The sequence below is a fragment of the Muscardinus avellanarius genome, assembly GCF_963383645.1.
Source record: "Muscardinus avellanarius genome assembly, chromosome: 1".
Classification (NCBI taxonomy): Eukaryota; Metazoa; Chordata; class Mammalia; order Rodentia; family Gliridae; genus Muscardinus; species Muscardinus avellanarius.
The window spans coordinates 99742040-99760673 of record NC_137786.1 but is presented as its reverse complement, the minus strand read 5'-3'; the positions used below and the strand labels follow the sequence as shown (position 1 = coordinate 99760673).

Sequence of the window (18634 nt, the reverse complement as noted above, 5' to 3'; positions counted from 1 at the left end):
TGATATATTTTTAGTTGTTTTTTTATATCGTTTAAGGTAAGGGGTCCTGTGTAGTTTCAATGTCAGTATACTTGACAGGACAATGGAACCTTGATGGAAAGGAAGATGGAATATCTGGGTAGTCCCATCACTCCAGTTCCAAAATTGGATAAAAATCCAAAGCAAGGAGAAGGACCTGCAGAAGAGATTCCCAGTGAAGTGATGGAGTTTTCCCTGGATGATCAAGAAGATTCCAAGGTACACTGCTATCTTTGCATTCTTAACATTTCTTCATTCATTCATCCATCAATAAACCATATTGTATATCTAATATGTTCAGCCCCTGTGCTAAATGTTAGGGCTAGGGAGATCAGGAAAATAGTCTTCAGATTCTAAGCACTTCTTTTTTTTTTTTTTTTTTGTGGTACTGGGGATGGAACCTAGGGGTCCTCTACCTGTGGGCTATACTCCCAGACCTATTTTATATTTTATTTGGAGACAGGGTCTCTTAAGCCAGCTGATGCTGGCTTCGAACCTGCATGATCCTCCTGTCTCAGCCTCCCAAGTACTGGGATTACAAGCATGCGCCACCACGCCTGACTATTCTTTTGTTGGGGGATGGAACCCAGGGACATTCTACCTCCGAGCTATACCCCCAGCCCTATTTTTTACTCTTTTTTTTTTTTTTTTGAGGGTCTGGAAATGGAATCCTGGAACATTCTACCTCTGAGCTACACCCCATGCCCTATTATTTTTTTTTATTCTTTATTTTGAAACAGGGTCTCACTGAGTTGCAGAGGGCCTCACTAAGTAGCTGAGGCTGTCTGCGAACCACAATCCTCCAGTCTCCGCCTCCCACATGATTGAATTACAAAGGTGTACCATCAAGCCTGGCTCCACACACCATATATATATATATTTTTTTTAATTTATTTTTATTGGTGCATTGTAATCATACATCACATTGGAATACAAGACTTGAGAGGATATACAAGCACACATCATCCAATTAGCCCTCATCCAGTCCCCATCCCATTCCTTCCCCCTCCCTTGATCCCATGCTTGTTTGGTGATTAACTTTGACACATTTGTTTATGTACCTCCTGCATTTTAAAGAGGCTCCATCCTCCCCTATTCCATACCCTCTGATTGGTCACCTTAATTGCTTCACTATAGGGCCCTTTCTATAGCTCAACCACTTCCTGTTGCCCCTTTCCTCCTAGTTATTGCTGATTAGGGGAAGCATCTGGTTTTACTTTTCTGCGATATTTCTCTGTGCATGCCGCTTTGAAAATACCGATCCCACTCTTGACGGCCCCAGTTGTAGCCTGGCTACCCGGTGGACTGATCCAGACCTCGCTGGCTCAAGCAGCTGCCTTGCCTCATGGGAGGCCCTGATTCTGGTCTCGCTGGCCCCGACACTGGCCTAACCCCTCAGCTGACTCTGATCCCGGCCTCAGAGGCCCCAGCACAGGCCTTCCTCACGGCAGGCTCCGATGCTAGCCGATGGCCCCGGCATCAGCCTAACTCCTCGGCAGGCTCCGATCCAGGCCTCGGAGGCCTCAGTAGCAGCCTTGCTTCACGGAAGGCTCCGATGCCGGCCTCTGGCCCCGGCACTGGCCTAACCCCTCGGCCGGCTCCGATCCCGGCCTCCAAGACCCCATCACCGGCCTTGCCTCGCAGCAGGCTCCAATCCTGGCCTCGCTGGCCCCAGCACCGGCCTAACCCCTTGGCAGGCTCCGATCCTGGCCTCGGAGGCCTCAATAGCGGCCTTGCCTCACAGAAGGCTCCGATGCCGGCTGCTGGCACCGGCACTGGCCTAACCCCTCAGCAGACTCCAATCCCGGCCTCGGAGGCCCCGGCACCAGCCTTGCTTCGCGGCAGGCTCCAATGCAGGCCGCTGGTCCCGGCATTGGCCTAACCCGACGGCAGGCTCCGATCCCGGCCTTGGAGGCCCCAGCACCAGCCTTGTCTCACGGCAGGCTCCGATGCCAGCCTCGCTAGCTCCAGCACCAGCCTAACCCCTTGGCAGGCTCCGATCCTGGCCTCGGAGGCCTCAATAGTGGCCTTGCCTCACGGAAGGCTCCAATGCTGGCCAGTGGCCCCAGCACCAGCCTTACCCCTCAGCAGGCTCTGATCCCGGCCTCGGATATATATATATATATATATTTTTTTTTTTTGGTGGTACTGGGGTTCCTGGAAACCCTTCTTCTACCTGCGGGCTACACTCCAGACCTATTTTATTTTATGTTTTTTTTTTTTTTTTTTTTTTTTAATTTGGAAACAGGGTCTCTTAAGCCAGCTAGGCTGACTTTGAACCTGCACGATCCTCCTGTCTCCGCCTCCCAAGCGTGGGGATTACAAGTGTGCGCCACCATGCCCAGCACATACCATATATACATATACATATATATATATACATATATATATATATATATTTTTTTGGGGGGGGGTGGTACTGGCGGTGGAACCCAGAGGCTTTCTACCTCCAGGCTATACTCCCAGACCTTTTTTACATTTTATTTGGAAACAGGGTCTCACTAAGTTGCTGAAAGCCTCACTAAGTAGCTGAGGCTGGCTTCAAACCCGTGTGATCTTCCTGTCTCAGCCTCCCAAGCGCAGGGATTACAAGCGTGCGCCACCACGCCCAGCTACACCATATATTTTTAAAGTGGTAGTATGGAGCTGTGGATACAAGCTCACTTGTAGATCATCTCCCTATCATGTACCTGAGTTTGATTTTCAGCATTACAATATATAGCAAAAGAATGGCATCATGAAGTCCATGTTTTCTCATTTAATATCATAAATTTATTTCTTGGGCATGTTGGTGCATGCTTGTAATCCCAGTATTTGAGAGGCTAAGACAGAAGAATTGCAGGTTCACAGCCAGCCTCAGCTAATTAGTAAGGTCTTTCTACAACTTAGTGAGACTCTATTTTAAAATAAAGGATAAAAAATAGGGCTGGGAATGTAGCTTGGAGGTAGACTGTCCTGGGCATCCCCAGTACCACACAAAAAAAGTTATTTCTGTGTCAGTAAAATTGATTTACATCATACCTTTTGTAGTACAATAGTACTCTATAATAGTGTAGGGTATGATTTGTTTAACTATGACCCCTATTATTGAATATTTAATTTTTTCACTAATTATTCTTTGTATAAAATATGTAAGCCCACTCATCCTTATAGTCAAATATTTGTATGTATTTTTATTTCCTTGTGGAAATTATTAGATCTAAAGGTTTGCATATTGTTAATAGGACTCCAATCCCCCATCCTTTGGTTTGTAAACCTTTAACATGTGGGTTGGTGATGAGTGGGAATCTTTTCATTTCAGGGATTAGGTCTAAAGAAGACAATCTCTCTCTGTGACAATAATATCACTCAGATGCTAGAGGAAGACTCTAGCCAGGGGCATCTGATTGGTGATTTCTCCAAGGTAAGTTCGGTCATACCCATCCAATACTATAGATAGGTAGGTAGGTAGGTAGGTAGGTAGACAGACAGACAAATAGATAGATGCCTCTAACCAGGAGCATCGGATTGATGGTTTCTCCAAGGTGAGTTTAGTTATACCCATCCAATAGTTATAAATTTGTGTGTATACACATGTGGTGCTGAGTATTGAACCCAGGGCCTTGTGCATGCTTGGCTATTGCTTTTCGAGCCTTATCAATGACGTCATCATGTGTTATATTTTATTTACTTATTTGTATGCATGTGGTACTAGGGATTGAACACAAGAATATTTTATCTCTCAGCTGCATCCCTAGCCCAGTTTTGTTTTTTAGTTTGATACAGGGTTTCACTAAGTTGCTAAGGGCCTCACTAAGGCTATCTTCGAACCTGGGCTTCTCTTTTCACAGCCTCCCAAGTACTGGGATTACAGGTGTGCGCCACCACACCTAGCTACATTTTATTTTATTAATTAATTAGTTATTTTACTTTATTTTTTGCAGTACTGGGGATAGAATCCAGGGGCATTCTACCTCTGAGCTTCACCTCCAGCCCTATTTTTTTTTTTTTTTTTTGGTGGTGGTACTGGGGTTCCTGGAAACCCTTATACCTCCGGGCTACACTCCCAGACCTATTTTTATACTTTTTAAATTTGGAAACAGGGTCTCTTAAGCTAGCGCGGCTGGCTTCGAACCTGTGTGATCCTCCTGTCTCCGCCTCCCAAGCGCGGGGATTACAAGCGTGCGCCACCACGCCTGGCTCCGGCCCTATTTTTTATTCTTTATTTTACACTACCATGCCTGGCTTATTTATTTCATTTTATTTTATTTTATTTTATTTTTTTCAGTATTAGAAACTAAACCCAGAGGCATCCTACCTCTAAGCTATACCCCCAGCCCAACTTTATTTTTTATAATTTTTTATTTTTTTATTTTTTGTGTGTGGTACGGGGGATGGAACCCAGGTAAATTCTACCTCCAAGCGACACCCCCATCTCTACTTTTTATTCTTTATTTTGAAACAGTCTCACTGAGTTGCAAAGGGCCTCATTAAGTAGCTGAGGCTGTCCGCGAACTGTGATCCTTCTGTCTCAGCCTCCCGAATACCGGGATTACAAGTGTGCACCACCACACCTGGTTTTATTTTTTATTTTGAAACAGGGCCTTGCTAAGTTGCTGAGGCTGCCCATGAACTTATAATCACCCCTGTTTTAGCTTCCTAAATACTAGGATTACAAGCATGTACCTCCATGCCCATTCTTATAGTCTTATAGACATTTTTCTATGTGTTTTCGCAAGCACATATATACACGCAAAGTATTTTTTTTCTGTACAAAAATTTCTTTTTTTTTTTTTTTGGTGGTACTGGGGTTCCTGGAAGCCCTTCTACCTCCGGGCTACACTCCCAGACCTATTTTTACATTTTTATTTGGAAACAGGGTCTCCTAAGCCAGCACGCGCAGCTGGCTTCGAACCTGCGCGATCCTCCTGTCTCTGCCTCCCAAGCGCGGGGATTACAAGCGTGCGCCACCACGCCCGGCTCTGTACAAAAATTTCTTACCCTGCTTTTTGATCTGTTGGGCATTTTCCCTAATTTAATATTACATCACGGGTTTGGAGGTGTAGTGATAGAGCGCTCAAGTAGCATGCATAAGGCCCTTGATTTGATCATCAGCCATGCCAAAAAGAAAAACAATATCAGGAACATTTTTCATGTTTATGAACAGTTCTGTTTCATAATTTTATCATTTTAATAGCTGCGTTATTTAATTTTGGGCTGTTCATAGTTTCTTCATAAATCCCATCTTACAGGATTTATTTTGTTTGATAATTTTTCTTTATGAATGTGATAGATATATTTGTGATGAAATCTAAAACTCTGTATATATCTTGGGTTAGTTCCCTAGGATCAGTTCTTAGAAACAAAATTGTTGCTACACACATTAGAGAGACCATTGATATTTCTTTTGTTTTAAGGGCTTTCGGGTTTTAAGAATTACATGGAAAGAAGGTCCAATATATATGGGTCTGTGGGTGGGAATACTTAACTTTTATTTCAGCTCTTGGATATTTCTAGGTATGTGCACTGCCAACCGTGTCAGGGAGACACCAAGATCTGAAGTACGTCAACCCAGAAACAGTAAGCAGATTTCTGGAGATGGTAACTGGTTACATAAGCTACCATCTGGTCTGGTCTGTTCTGTCCCTAAAATCTCCACTTCCATTTGTATTTCTTTCACTGTGTTCACTCTCATAGGCTCCTTATTCTACTAAAGCTATATTAAAAGATTCCTCTTTTAGTCTACTTTTTAGTGATAATGATGTTGTTGTTGTTGTTGTTATTATTATTAATTTATTTTGGTACTAGGGATAAGCCCAAAGGCATTCTACCTCTAAGTTATACCCCCAACACAATTTTATTTTATTTTATTTTATTTTATTTTATTTTGTGGGTCTGGGGATGGAACCCAGGGGCATTCAACCTCCAAGCTACATACCCTGCCCTATTTTTTATTCTTTATTTTGAAACAGGGTCTCACTAAGTTGCAGAGGGCCTCACTAAGTAGCTGAGGCTTTCTGTGAACCGTGATCCTCCGGTCTCAGCCTCCCAAATGCTGGGATTACAAGCGTGTGCCATCATGCCCGGCTCCAATTTTATTTCTTATTTGGAAACAGGGTCTCACTGAGTTGCAAAAGGTCTTCCTAAGTTGCCGAGACTGGCTTTGAACCTGTGATCCTTCTGTCGGCCTCCCAAGTATTGGGATTACAAGCATGTGCCACCATGCTTGGCTATCATTATTATTTTTTATTTTTATTTTTATTTTTATTTTTATTGTGGTACTGGGGGTGGAACTCAGGGGCATTCTACCTCTGAGAGACATCCCCAACCCTAATTTTTTATTCTTTATTTTTGAAATAGGGTCTCACTAAGTTGCAAGGGGCCTCACTAAGTAGCTGAAGTTGTCCGTGAACTGTGATCCTCTAGTCTCTGCCTCCCAAATGCTGGGATTACAAGCGTGTGCCACCACACCCAGCCTTCTTCATCATTATTATTTATTTATTTATTTTTTGTGGGTCTGGGGGTGGAACCCAGGGGCATTCGACCTCCGAGCTACACCCCCTGCTCTATTTTTTATTCTTTATTTTGAAACTGGGTCTCACTGAGTTGCAGAGGGCCTCACTAAGTAGCTGAGGTTGTCCCCGAACCGTAGTCCTCTAGTCTCAGCCTCCCGAATGCTGGGATTACAAGCGTGCGCATCATCATTATTATTAATAAGCTTTTTTGGTACTGGAGAGTGAACCCAGAGTTTTTATTTCTTACTTTGAAATAAGGCTCTCACTAAGTTGCTGAGACTGGCCTTCAACCTGTGATCCTCCTGTCTTAGCCTCTCCTATTTCATCTTTTTACGTGAGATGGAGATTAACCATTACCATTTTTGAAATATAGGTTAAATTTGGAGGGTTGGCGTACAGTGGAATCATGAGTGACTAGTGGGAGTGTGCCCACAGGGAGCTATGTGACTGCTCTTCTCTGTCTGAGTGACAGTGAGCAGGGTATTCAATCTTGTTTCTGTGCAGGTGGCTGCCTTACTGTCTGGAAAGTTCCAGAATCTGATTGAGAAGTTTTATATCATTGATTGCCGCTATCCATATGAATACTTGGGAGGACACATCCAGGTGAGGTTACATTGTGGACATTAACAGGGAAGGGGCTAATGATGGGTGTTTCTTGAGTGAGTTTGTGGACAGAGTGTCCTGTGAAGTCTAGAACCACGGCAGGGATCATATATTTGGAGCACTTCAAGGTTGAAGTTGCCATTCCTGTTTTGATTCTGTGTGTCTTGAGCAACTTACCTTTCCTTTTCCTGTTCTCATTCAGTGTCCTTTTCTGTAGACACCAAGGCTCCTACACTCAAATCAAAACATTAACACAAGTACTGAGAAGCACTTTGAAAACACTGTCTGTCAAGTTCTGATCCTGCTGTTATGCTCCGAGCAGTCAATTTTCTTTTGACTGCCTGTTATAGCTGGTGGACAGTATATGCGTTCGGTTTATTCCATAAAGTGCTGAAACGAACTCAAATGCATTGGTAACAAAAAATGTATGCTCGAGATATCTTGATACTGCTTTTTTCAGTTAAAGTAGACATTGGATATTGTATGATAGTGTCATTATGATTGTGACTTCAAATAAAAAAATTTTTCTTCCCCAGAAAAAAAAAAAAAAAAGAAAACACTGTCCATAGACGCTCCTTGTAATGATCCCTAGACTCCATTTGTGATTCAGCTTTTTGAACTTTAATCAGTATCTACTACATACTAAGCTCTAGGCCAGGCTCTGGGGTAGATTCAAAGATATACTTAGGTCCTTGCCTTTAGAGTCCTTATCATCTAATTTTTCTGGACTAAATATCACAGGATAGTATCCTAGTCATTTCCAAGTATTGATACTCTAAGTACAAGAGCATCGTAGGTTCGAGATCATCCTTAGCAACTTAGACTCTCCACAGCCTAATGAGACCCTATTGGAAAAAAAATCAATGGGCATGGAGATGCACACTTACAATCCCAGTACTTGGGAGGCTGAGACAGAAGGATCACAGGTTTGAGGACAGTCTTAGAAATTTAGTGAGGCTCATCAACTTAGTGAGATCCTGTTTTTTTTCTTTTTCTTTTTTATTGAGCTAGGGATTGAACCCAGGAGCAGATAGAACCTAGTGGCATTCTATCTTTGAGCTACATTCCCAATCCTATTTCTTTTCTTCTTTATTATTATTATTGTTTTTTTTTTAAATTATTTTTTGTAGTTCTGGGAATGGAACCCAGGGGCATTCTATCTCCGAGCTATACCCACTGCCCTATTTTTAATTCTTTATTTTAAACTGGGTCTCACTAAGTTGTGGAGGGCCTCACTAAGTAGCTGAGGCTATCTGGAAACCAAGATCCTCTGGTCTCAGCCTCCCGAATGCTAAGATTACAGACATGCGCCATTATGCCCAGCTTTTTTTATTATTTATTTTGAAACAGGGTCTCATAAAGTTGTGGAGGGCCCACTAAGTAGCTGAGGCTGACCACAAACCCTAATTCTCCTGTCTCAGCCTCCCAAGTGCTGGGAATACAATCGTGCGGCCAGCAAGCCTGGCTAGTGAGATCTTGTTTCAAAAATAAAAAAATAGAGCTGGGTATGGTAGCACACGCATGTAATCCCAGCATTTAGGAGGCTGAGACTGGAGGATCACGGTTCGCGGCCAGCCTCAGCTATTTAGTGAGGCCTTCTGCAACTCAGTGAGACCATGTTTCAAAATAAAGAATTAAAAAATCAGGCTGGTGGTGTAACTCTGAGGTAGAATACCCCTGGGTTCCATCCCCAGTACTGAAAAAAAAAAGTAATAAAGCTGAGCATGGTGGTGCATGCTTGTAATTCCTGCACTTGGGTGGCTGAGACAGGAAGTTCCCACAAGTTCGAAGCCAGTCTCAACTACTTAGTGAGGCTCTCAGCAACTTAGTGAGACTCTATTTCCAAATAAAATAAAAAATAGGTCTAGGAGTATAGACTGGAGGCAGAAAGCCCCTGGGTTCCACCCCCAGCACCACTAAATAAATAAATAAGTAAATGAGCCGGGCATGGTGGCACACGCTTGTAATCCCAGTGCTTGGGAGGCGGAGACAGGAGGATCACACAGGTCCAAAGCCAGACTCACTGGCTTAAGAGACCCTGTTTCCAAATAAAAATATAAAAATAGGTCTGGGAGTGTAGCCTGGAAATAGAATGGCTTCCAGGAACCCCAATACCACCAAAATAATAATAATGATAATGATAATAATAATAATAATAATAATGAATTAAATAAATAAAATAGAGCCTGGGATGGTAGCGCACACTTGTAATCCCAGCATTTGGTAGGCTGAGACAGGAGGATCATGGTTCATGGACAGCCTTCGCTACTTAGTGAGGCTCTCTGCAATATAGTGAGACCCTGTTTCCAAATAATAATAAAAAAAATGGGGCTTGGGAGCAGATTGGGGGTAGAACCTGGGTTCAATCTCTAGTACCGCAAGAGGGAAAAAAAAGCCGGGCATGGTGGTGTACACTTGTAATACCAGCATTCAGGAGGTGGATACTGGAGGACTGTGGTTCCCGGACAGCCTCAGCTACTTAGCGAGGCCCTTCACAACTCAGTGAGACCCTGTTTCAAAAATAAAAGGACTAGCCAGGCGTGGTGGCGCATGCTTGTAATCCCAGCATTCGGGAGGCTGAGAGTGGAGGATCATGGTTTTAGGACAGCCTCAGGTACTTAGCGAGGCCCTCCACAACTTAATGAGACCCTGCTTCAAAATAAAGAATAAAATATAGGGCAGGGAGTGTAGCTTGGAGGTTGAATGCCTCTGGGTTCCATCCCCAGACCCACAAAAATATAAATAAATAAATAAATAAATAAATAAATAAATAAATAAATAAATAAATGGACTAAAAAATAGGGCTTGATGTGTACAATGCCCCTGGGTTCTATCCCCAGTACTACAATCAATCAATCAATCAATCAATCAATAAACTAAAAAATTAAAAAATTGGGCTGGGGGTGTAGCTCGGAGGTAGAATGCCCCTATATTCAATCCTCAGTACCAAAAAAACAAACAAACAACAACAAAAGAAACCCCAGCAAGTTGTGAGACTCTTATCATCCTATCAAGACCCTGTTTCCAAATAAGAAAATTGGGCTGGGGTATTGCTTGAAGGTAGAATGCCTCTTGAGTTCAATCCCCAATGCCACAAAAAGAGAAAGGAGGGGGGGGAGAAAGAAAGAAAAGAAAGAAAGAAAGAAAAGAAAAAGAAAGAAAGAAAGAAAGAAAGAAAGAAAGAAAGAAAGAAAAGAAAAAAGAGAGAGGCCAGGGAAGCTGGCGTGGTGGTGCACACTTATCATCTCAGCATTGGGGAGGTGGAGACCGGAGGACTGCGTTCGTGGACAGCCTCAGCTACTTAGTGGGGCCCTTCACAACTCAGTGAGACCCTGTTTCAAAACTAAAAAGATTAAAAAATAGGGCTGGGGGTGTAGCTTGGAGAAAGAATGACCCTGGGTTTCATCACAGGTACCGCAAAAAGAAAAGAAAAAAAAGACTGGGGGTGTAGGTTGGAGATAAATGCTCCTTCGTACCAATTACCACACACCTAAACAAAAAAAAAATTTCTTCTAACAGGGTGCCTTAAACTTGTATAGTCAGAAAGAACTATATAGCTTCTTTCTGAAGAAGCCCATTGTTCCCTTGGACATCCAGAAAAGAATAATTATCGTGTTCCACTGTGAATTCTCATCAGAGAGAGGCCCCCGAATGTGAGTATCTACATGGGTTAGGGTGGGTGATAGAAATGGATTTTTTCTTTTTCTTTTGTGGTACTGGGAGTATAATTCAGGGACATTCTACCTCTGAGCTACACCCCTAGCCCTATTTTTTATTCTTTATTTTGAAACAGAGTCTCACTGAGTTGCAGAGGGCCTCACTAAGTAACTGAGGCTATCTGTGAACCTCGATCCTCCTGTCTCAGCCTCCCAAATGCTGGGATTACAAATGTATGCATCTTGAAATGGAATTTTTTTTTTTCATACTAGGGATTGAATCCAGCCCTCAAACATGCTAGAAGCAAATATATTACCAATGAGCTACATCCCAGCCTGGAAATGAATCTGGAGCTGGACTTCCCAGACCAGTTTAGACAGACTGACTGAATGCTCTCAACTACAATCAGAATGTTAGGGAGGCTGAGAGAAGGTATTTTTATAAATATAGATTGGAGCCACTGGTTGCAGGCCTATAATATCAGCTGTTTAGGAGACTGAGTTCAAGGCCAGCTTGGGCAATTTAGCAAAACCCTTTTTCAAAAAAGGGCTGAGCTGGAAGCCAGGTGTGGTGGCATATATTTGTAATCCCAGCATTCAGGAGGCAGAGACTGGAAGATCAGGGTTCACAGACAGTCTCAGCTACTTAGTGAGGCCCTTTGCAACTCAGTGAGACCCTGTTTCAAAAGAAACTAAAAAATAGGGCGGGGGGTGTAGCTCGGAGGTACAATGTCCCTGAGTTCCATCCCCAGTACTGCAAAAAAAAAAAAAAAAAAGAAAGAAAGAAAAAAAGGGTTGAGCTGGGTTTGGTAGTACATACCTGTAATCCCAGCATTTAGAGTCTAAAACAGGAGGATTGCAGTTTAGTTTTAAAGCTAGTTTCTAAGCTGGGTGTGGTGGTGCATACTTGTAATCCCAGTCCTTGAGAAGCTGAGAGGATCCAGGTTCATGGCCAGCCTCAGCTACTTAGTGAGACCCTGTTTCAAAACAAAGGATAAAAAATAAGGCTGGGGTATAGCTCGAAAGTAGAATGCCCCTGGATTCAATTCCAGTCTCTGCAAACGTAGCAAGGCCCTGTTTCTAAATAAAAAAGGGCTGGGAGTAGGGGTTGTAGCTCAGAGGTAAGATGCCTTTGGTTCAATCCCCAGCACTGCAAAATAAATAAGTAAATAAATAGCTGGTCAGGATGGTCTGTGCCTGTAATCCCAGTACTTGGGAGGCTGAGACAGGAGGATTGCAGGTTCAAAGCTAGGCTCAGCAACTTAGTGGGTAACTTAGTGACACTGTCAACAATTTAGCAATACTGTTTACACATAAAAATAAAATAGGGCCGGGCGTGGTGGCGCACACTTGTAATCCCCACGCTTGGGAGGCAGAGACAGGAGGATCGCACAGGTTTGTGCAGAGACCCTGTTTCCAAAATAAAAAATAAAATATAAAATAGGGCTCTGGGTGTAGCTTAGAGGTAGAATGTCCCTGGCTGAATCCCTAAATAAATAAATAAATGAGCTGGGCGTGGTGGTGCACACTTGTAATCCCGGCATTTGGGAGGCTTGAGACTGGAGGATCGCAGTTCACAGACAGCCTCCGCTACTTAGTGAGGCTCTCTGCAACTCAGTGAGACCCTGTTTCAAAATAAAGAATAAGCTGGGCGTGGTGGTATGCTTGTAATCCCCGCGCTTGGGAGGCTGAGACAGGAGGATCGCGCAGGTTTGAAGCCAGCCATGCTGGCTTAAGAGACCCTGTTTCAAAAAAAAAAAAAGTATAAAATAGGTCTGGAGTGTAGCCCGGAGGTAGAAGGGCTTCCAGGAACCCCAATACTACCAAAAAAAAAAAAAAATAGGGCTGGGGGTATAGCTCGGAGGCAGAATGCCCCTAAATTTCATCCCCAGTACCAATACATACATACATACATACATACATACATACATACATACATACATACATAAATGGCTGAGCTGAGTGTAGCACACCCCTTTAATCCCAGTACTTGGGAGGCTGAGACAGGAGGATCACAGGTTCAAGGCCAGCTTCTGGACTTAGTGAGACCCTGTTTCAAAACAAAAAAGGTTGGGGGTGTAGTTTGGAAGCAGTATGTCTCTGTATTCAATCCTCTATTACCAAAAAAAGCGAGGGGTGAGGGTTGCCTGGGGATGTAGCTCAATGGTAAAGAACACCTGAGTTCAATCACCGGTGCCATTTAAACAATGTTTGTAGCAATAAAGGTAAAAGGATTAGGAATGAGATCCCATAGAAGAAAGGAGGAAGAGGGATACTGTGTTTTGGATCTTGTTTTGCAGGCACAGTAAGATCTGAAGCTTTTTATTCTTGTTGTTTGGTTTGTGGTGCTGGGGATTGAACCCCATGAATGGTCATGAGATTCTGACCCTGCTTCTTTCTATCCCACCTTTCTCTGTGTTTTCTCTGAAGGTGCCGCGCTCTGAGAGAAGAGGACAGGGCTCTGAACCAGTATCCTACATTGTACTACCCAGAGCTATATATCCTCAAAGGGGGCTACAGAGACTTTTTTTCAGAATATATGGTAAATGGTGGGACACTTGGTAGGGGTCAGAGTCAGCAAAGCCAGCACAGCATGCAACTCCTACAGGCTGCAAAATCTCTGAGCAGAAAACACTGTTCTTTCCATCAGCGGCCTAGTCTCTGTGATACTTAGTAGCGTTCAGGAGTCTAGAGAGTCCCTTACTCTGTTCCCTACCTTTCAGGAGCTGTGTGAACCACAGAGCTACTGCCCTATGCATCACCAGGACCACCAGGCTGAGCTGCTGAGGTGTCGAAGCCAGAGCAAAGCTCAGGAAGGGGAGCGGCAGCTGCGGGAGCAAATCGCCCTCCTGGTGAAGGACGCGGGCCCGTGACTGAATCAACCAGTGGCAATGACTTCGTCACTAAAAGATACTGTAGAGACCCTAAGGAGAAGGAAGCTATGTGGCTAGACTTGAGACAGCTCAAACGATGTCTGCCAACCACAGGCTGCCACACTAATGAAATCACAGGCCTGGCTGGGATGGCTGGGTTTCAGTAGAAACCAGCTGGCTGGTGGCTGAGACTCGGCGCTGGCTTAGAAAGCTGTGGCCTCGACTTGCATAGAGATTCCTGTTGCTTCAGGGAATTCTTCGTTCTTCTTTTCAGCTTCTCACATCTTTCGAATCTTACAAGCCAGATGGCTTTCTCTTCCTGAGCTTCGGACTGTACAAAAGAACTGCCTGCCTTCTTTCTCTGTTTTCTTTCTTTATATTTCCATCTCCCTTTTCTTTTTAAGATGGGAAAGTAAATATTGCGGAATAAGAAGTGTGATTGAGTCCAGTCTCCTACTTAGAAGATGTGTATAAAGAGATGATCACCAAATTAGACTGGGGATGTGGTCACTGATGAGTGCTTTCCTCGCCCTCACAAGGCCTTGGGTTTGATCTCCAGCACCATAAAAAAAAAAAAAAAAAAAAAAAATCTTAGCTGGGTACATGCTTGTAATCCCAGAACTTCTTGTGTGGCTGATGCAGGAGGATCGCTGTTTGGGGACAGCTCAGCTACTTCGTGAGGCACTCTACACTTAGTGAGACCTTAGAGGTAGAATTCTCCTGGGTTCCATCCCCAGTACTGGGGGAAAAAAAAATAAAAAGACTCCTTTAGCCATACTTTAGACACAAGTAATAACCTTTTTAACTAATTAATTAATTTTTTGTGGTACTGGGGATTGAAACCAGGGGCATTCTCCAAGCTACACTTCAGCCCTAATTTTATTTATTTTATTTCATTTTATTATTTTTTATTATTTTTTTTGTGGTACTACTTAGGGTGGAACCCAGGGGTATTCTACCTGTGAGCTATACTCCCAGCCCTATTTATTTATTTATTTATTTATTTATTTATTTATTTATTTATTTATTTATTTTGCAGGTCTGGGGATGGAACCCAGGGGGATTCTATCTCCCTCTGCCCTATTTTTTGTTCTTTATTTTGAAACAGGGTCTCACTAAGTTGTGGAGGGCCTAACTAGCTGAGGCTGTCAGCTAACTGTGATCCTCCAGTTTCCACCTCCTGAATGCTGGGATTACAAGCGTGCATCACCACGCCTGGCCTATTCTTTTTTTTTTTGCAGGTCTGAGGATGGAACCCAAGAGCATTGGACCTCCAAGCTACAACCCCTGCCCTGTTTTTTATTCTTTATTTTGAAACAGGGTCTCATTAAGTTGCAGAGGGCCTCACTAAGTAGCTGAGGCTGTCCGTGAACTGCGATCCTCCAGTCTCAGCCTCCCAAATGCTGAGATTACAAGCGTGCGCCACTATGCCCGGCTTTATTCTTTATTTTTGAATCAGGGTCCCACCGAGTTGCAAAGGGTCTCACTAAGCAGGCAAGGCTAGCCACAAACCGCGATCTTCTTGTCTCAGCCTCCCAAATGCTGGGATTATAAGCGGGCACCACCACACTGGTTTATTCTTTATTTGTGAAACAGGTCTAAGTTTTGGAGGGCCTCACTAAGTAGCTGGGGCTGGCCAAGAACCTGGATCCTCCTGTCTCAGCCTCCCAAGTAGTGGGATTACAAGTGTGTGCCACCACACCTGGCCCTGATTACTTTTTTTTTTTAGAAGAAGAAGAAGGAAGGTGCCGGGCGTGGTGGCGCACGCTTGTAATCCCAGCATTCGGGAGGCTGAGACTGGAGGATCACAGTTCGCGGACAGCCTCAGCTACTTAGTGAGGCCCTCTGCAACTCAGTGAGACCCAGTTTCAAAATACAGAATAAAAAATAGGGCATCCCAGACCTGCAAAAAAGAAGAAGAAAAAGAAGAGGAGGAGGAGGAGGAAGAGGAAGAGGAAGGAAGGTTTGCTCACAGTTTTCCTTAGCGATACTGGGGTTAAGGCCAGGGACTGCGGATCTCAGGGCAGGCAGTGGTGGGAAGTGGAGAGGGACAGCACAGAGCTTTTCTCTGGTATCATAAGAGGCTAGAAACGAGAGTGAGGTGTAGCTATTTTTATTCATAGCTGAGGCCAAATTGCTTTTTTCTGAAAGTGATTCTCAAGCTTTTTTTTTTTTGTGGTGGTGGTACTGTGGCTTAAACCCAGGGGCATTCTACACTCCCAATCTTTTTATTTATTTATTTATTTATTTTTGTTTGTTTGTTTGTTTATGGTACTGGGGATTGAACCCAGGGGCATTCTGCCTCTGAGTTACACCCTCAGCCCTTTTTTTCTTTATTTTATTTTTTTATTTTTATTTTTATTTTTGGTGGTACTGGGGTTCCTGGAAGCCCTTCTACCTCCGGGCTACACTCCCAGACCTATTTTTACATTTTTATTTGGAAACAGGGTCTCTTAAGCCAGCGCGCGCGGCTGGCTTCAAACCTGCGCGATCCTCCTGTCACTGCCTCCCAAGTGCGGGGATTACAAGCGTGCGCCACCACGCCCGGCTTTTTCTTTATTTTGAAACAAGGTCTCACTAAGTTGCTGAGGGCCTCACTAAATTGCCAAGGATGGCTATGAACCTGCGATCCTCCTGTCTCTAATACTGGGATTACTGACATGCAGCACCACACTGGCTCTGGTTCTCAATTTTGGATCTCAGATCATCAGCACTATCCGAACTTATTTGAAGTGTGGATTTTCATGGCCCACCTCAGACTTTAAGTCAGGACTTCTGAGGTTAGGACCCCCAAATCTGGTTTTTAAAATATTTCCTTTTCAGCTGGGTGTGGTGGTCAATGCTTGTAATCCTGGCATTTGGGAGGCAGAGAACAGAGGATCACGGTTTGTGGATAGCCTCAGCTACTTAGTGAGGCCCTCTGCAACTTAGACCTTGTTTCAAAATAAAAATGTAAGCTGGCCATGGTGGCGCACACTTGTAATTCCAGCATTCGGGAGGCTGAGACCAGAGGATCACGGTTCACAGTCAGCCTTAGCTACTTAGTGAGAACCTCTGTAACTTAGTGAAACCCTGTTTCAATATAAAGAATAAAAAAGGGCAGGTAGCTGGGCATGGTAGCGCACACCTGTAATCCCCACACTTGGGAGGCGGAGACAGGAGGATTGCGCAGGTTCGAAGCCAGCCGCGCTGGCTTAAGAGACCCCGTTTTCAGCCGGGTGTGGTGGCGCACGCTTGTAATCCCCGCGCTTGGGAGGCAGAGACAGGAGGATCGCGCAGGTTTGAAGCCAGCCGCGCGCGCTGGCTTATGAGACCCTGTTTCCAAATAAAAATGTAAAAATACGTCTGGGAGTGTAGCCCAGAGGTAGAAGGGCTTCCAGGAACCCCAGTACCACCAAAAAAAAAAAAAAAAAAAAAAAAAGAGAGAGACCCTGTTTCCAAATAAAAATATAAAAAATAGGTCTGGGAGTGTAACCCGGAGGTAGAAGGGCTCCCAGGAACCCCAGTACCACCACCAAAAAAAAAAAAAAAAAAAAAAAAATAGGGCAGAGGGTGTAGCTCGGAGGTCGAATGCCCCTGGGTTCCATCCCCAGACCCACACATACAACAATAAATAAAAATAAAAGCCAAGCATGGTGGTGCACACTTGTAAATCCCAGCATTCTGAAGACTGAGATGGTAGGATCATGGTCTGTGGACTGTCTTAGCTACTACTTAGTGAGGCCCTTTGCAACTCAGTGAAATCCTGTTTTAAAATAAAGAATAAAAAGTAGGGCAAGGGGTTTAGTTCAGAGGTAGAATGCCACTGGGTTCCATCCCTGGTACCACAAAAAATAAAATAGGGTTGGGGGTGTAGCTTAGAGGTAGAATGTCCCTGTGTTTAATCCCCAGTACCACAAAAAATAATTATAATGGGATTTGACTTTTTCCATTTCTCATAGTCCTTTTCATTCTATTTCATATTAAGAACAAGTTTAAGCTGGATATGGTGGTGCACGCTTGTAATCCCAGCATTTGGGAGGCTGAGACCAGAGGATCACGGTTCGCAGACAGCCTCAGCTACTTAGGCCCTTTGCAACTCAGTGAGACCCTGTTTCAAAATAAAGAAAAAAAATAGGGCGGGGGTGGGGGTAGCTCGGAGGTAGAGTGCCCCTAGGTTCCATCCTCAGACATGCAAAAAAGAAAAAACAAGTTTAGATTTAGTATGGCTGAACATAAGAGTATTGTTATATATGAAGAAAATAAGAGAAAAAAAAATTTAAAAAGTATAAAGAAAATCCAGTTACACTCAAGGAAGATCTTTTTTGTAAGTGTGTGACACTGAGGATTGACCTCTACGGCTTTCTACCTTGGAGCTGCACCCTCTGCCTTTTATTTGGAAACAGGTTCTCACTAAGTAGCTGAGACTGGCTGCGAACCTATGATCTTCCTGTCTCAGCCTCCCAAGTACTGGGATTACAAGTGTGTGCCACCACACCGGGCTCAAGGAAGACCTTTTATTTATTTTTTATTTTTGGCAGTATTGGAGATTGAACCCAGGGGCATTCTACCTCAAAGCTATACCCCTAGCCCTATTTATTATTATTTTTATTATTTTTAGTGTTACTGGGGTTCCTGGAAACCGTTCTACCTCTGGGCTACACTCCCAGACCTATTTTATATTTTTATTTGGAGACAGGGTCTCCTAAGCCAGCAAGGCTGGCTTCAAACCTGCGCGATCCTCCTGTCTCCGCCTCCCAAGTGTGGGGATTACAAGCGTGCACCACCACGCTCAGCTATTATTCTTTCTTTTGGAATGGGGTCTCACTAAGTTTTGAGGACCTCACTAAGTATCTGAGGCTGGCTTTGAACCTGAGATCCTCCTGTCTCAGCCTCCCAAGTACTGGGATTACAAGTGTGTGCCACTGTGCCCAGTGTAGGAAGACCTTTTAAACTGCATTCTTTTAAACCACCTTGTATTGTTGGTTTCTTTACAGAAATCAGCCTCATC

At 43.8% G+C, this 18634-nt stretch overlaps 1 protein-coding gene across 1 annotated transcript in view; it reads left to right on the top strand.

Annotated features, from left to right (window-relative positions):
- Window positions 1–13644, top strand: part of CDC25C (cell division cycle 25C) — a gene marked incomplete at both ends in the record, with an annotated part of 31986 nt that extends 18342 nt beyond the window's left edge. The window contains 7 exons of the mRNA XM_080716181.1: window positions 79–237; window positions 3320–3421; window positions 5515–5577; window positions 7017–7115; window positions 10635–10768; window positions 13202–13313; window positions 13495–13644. Of these exons, the coding sequence (XP_080572307.1) occupies window positions 79–237; window positions 3320–3421; window positions 5515–5577; window positions 7017–7115; window positions 10635–10768; window positions 13202–13313; window positions 13495–13644 (819 nt within the window). The remainder of the gene's footprint in view (window positions 1–78; window positions 238–3319; window positions 3422–5514; window positions 5578–7016; window positions 7116–10634; window positions 10769–13201; window positions 13314–13494) is intronic.
- Window positions 13645–18634: the final 4990 nt, after the last annotated feature.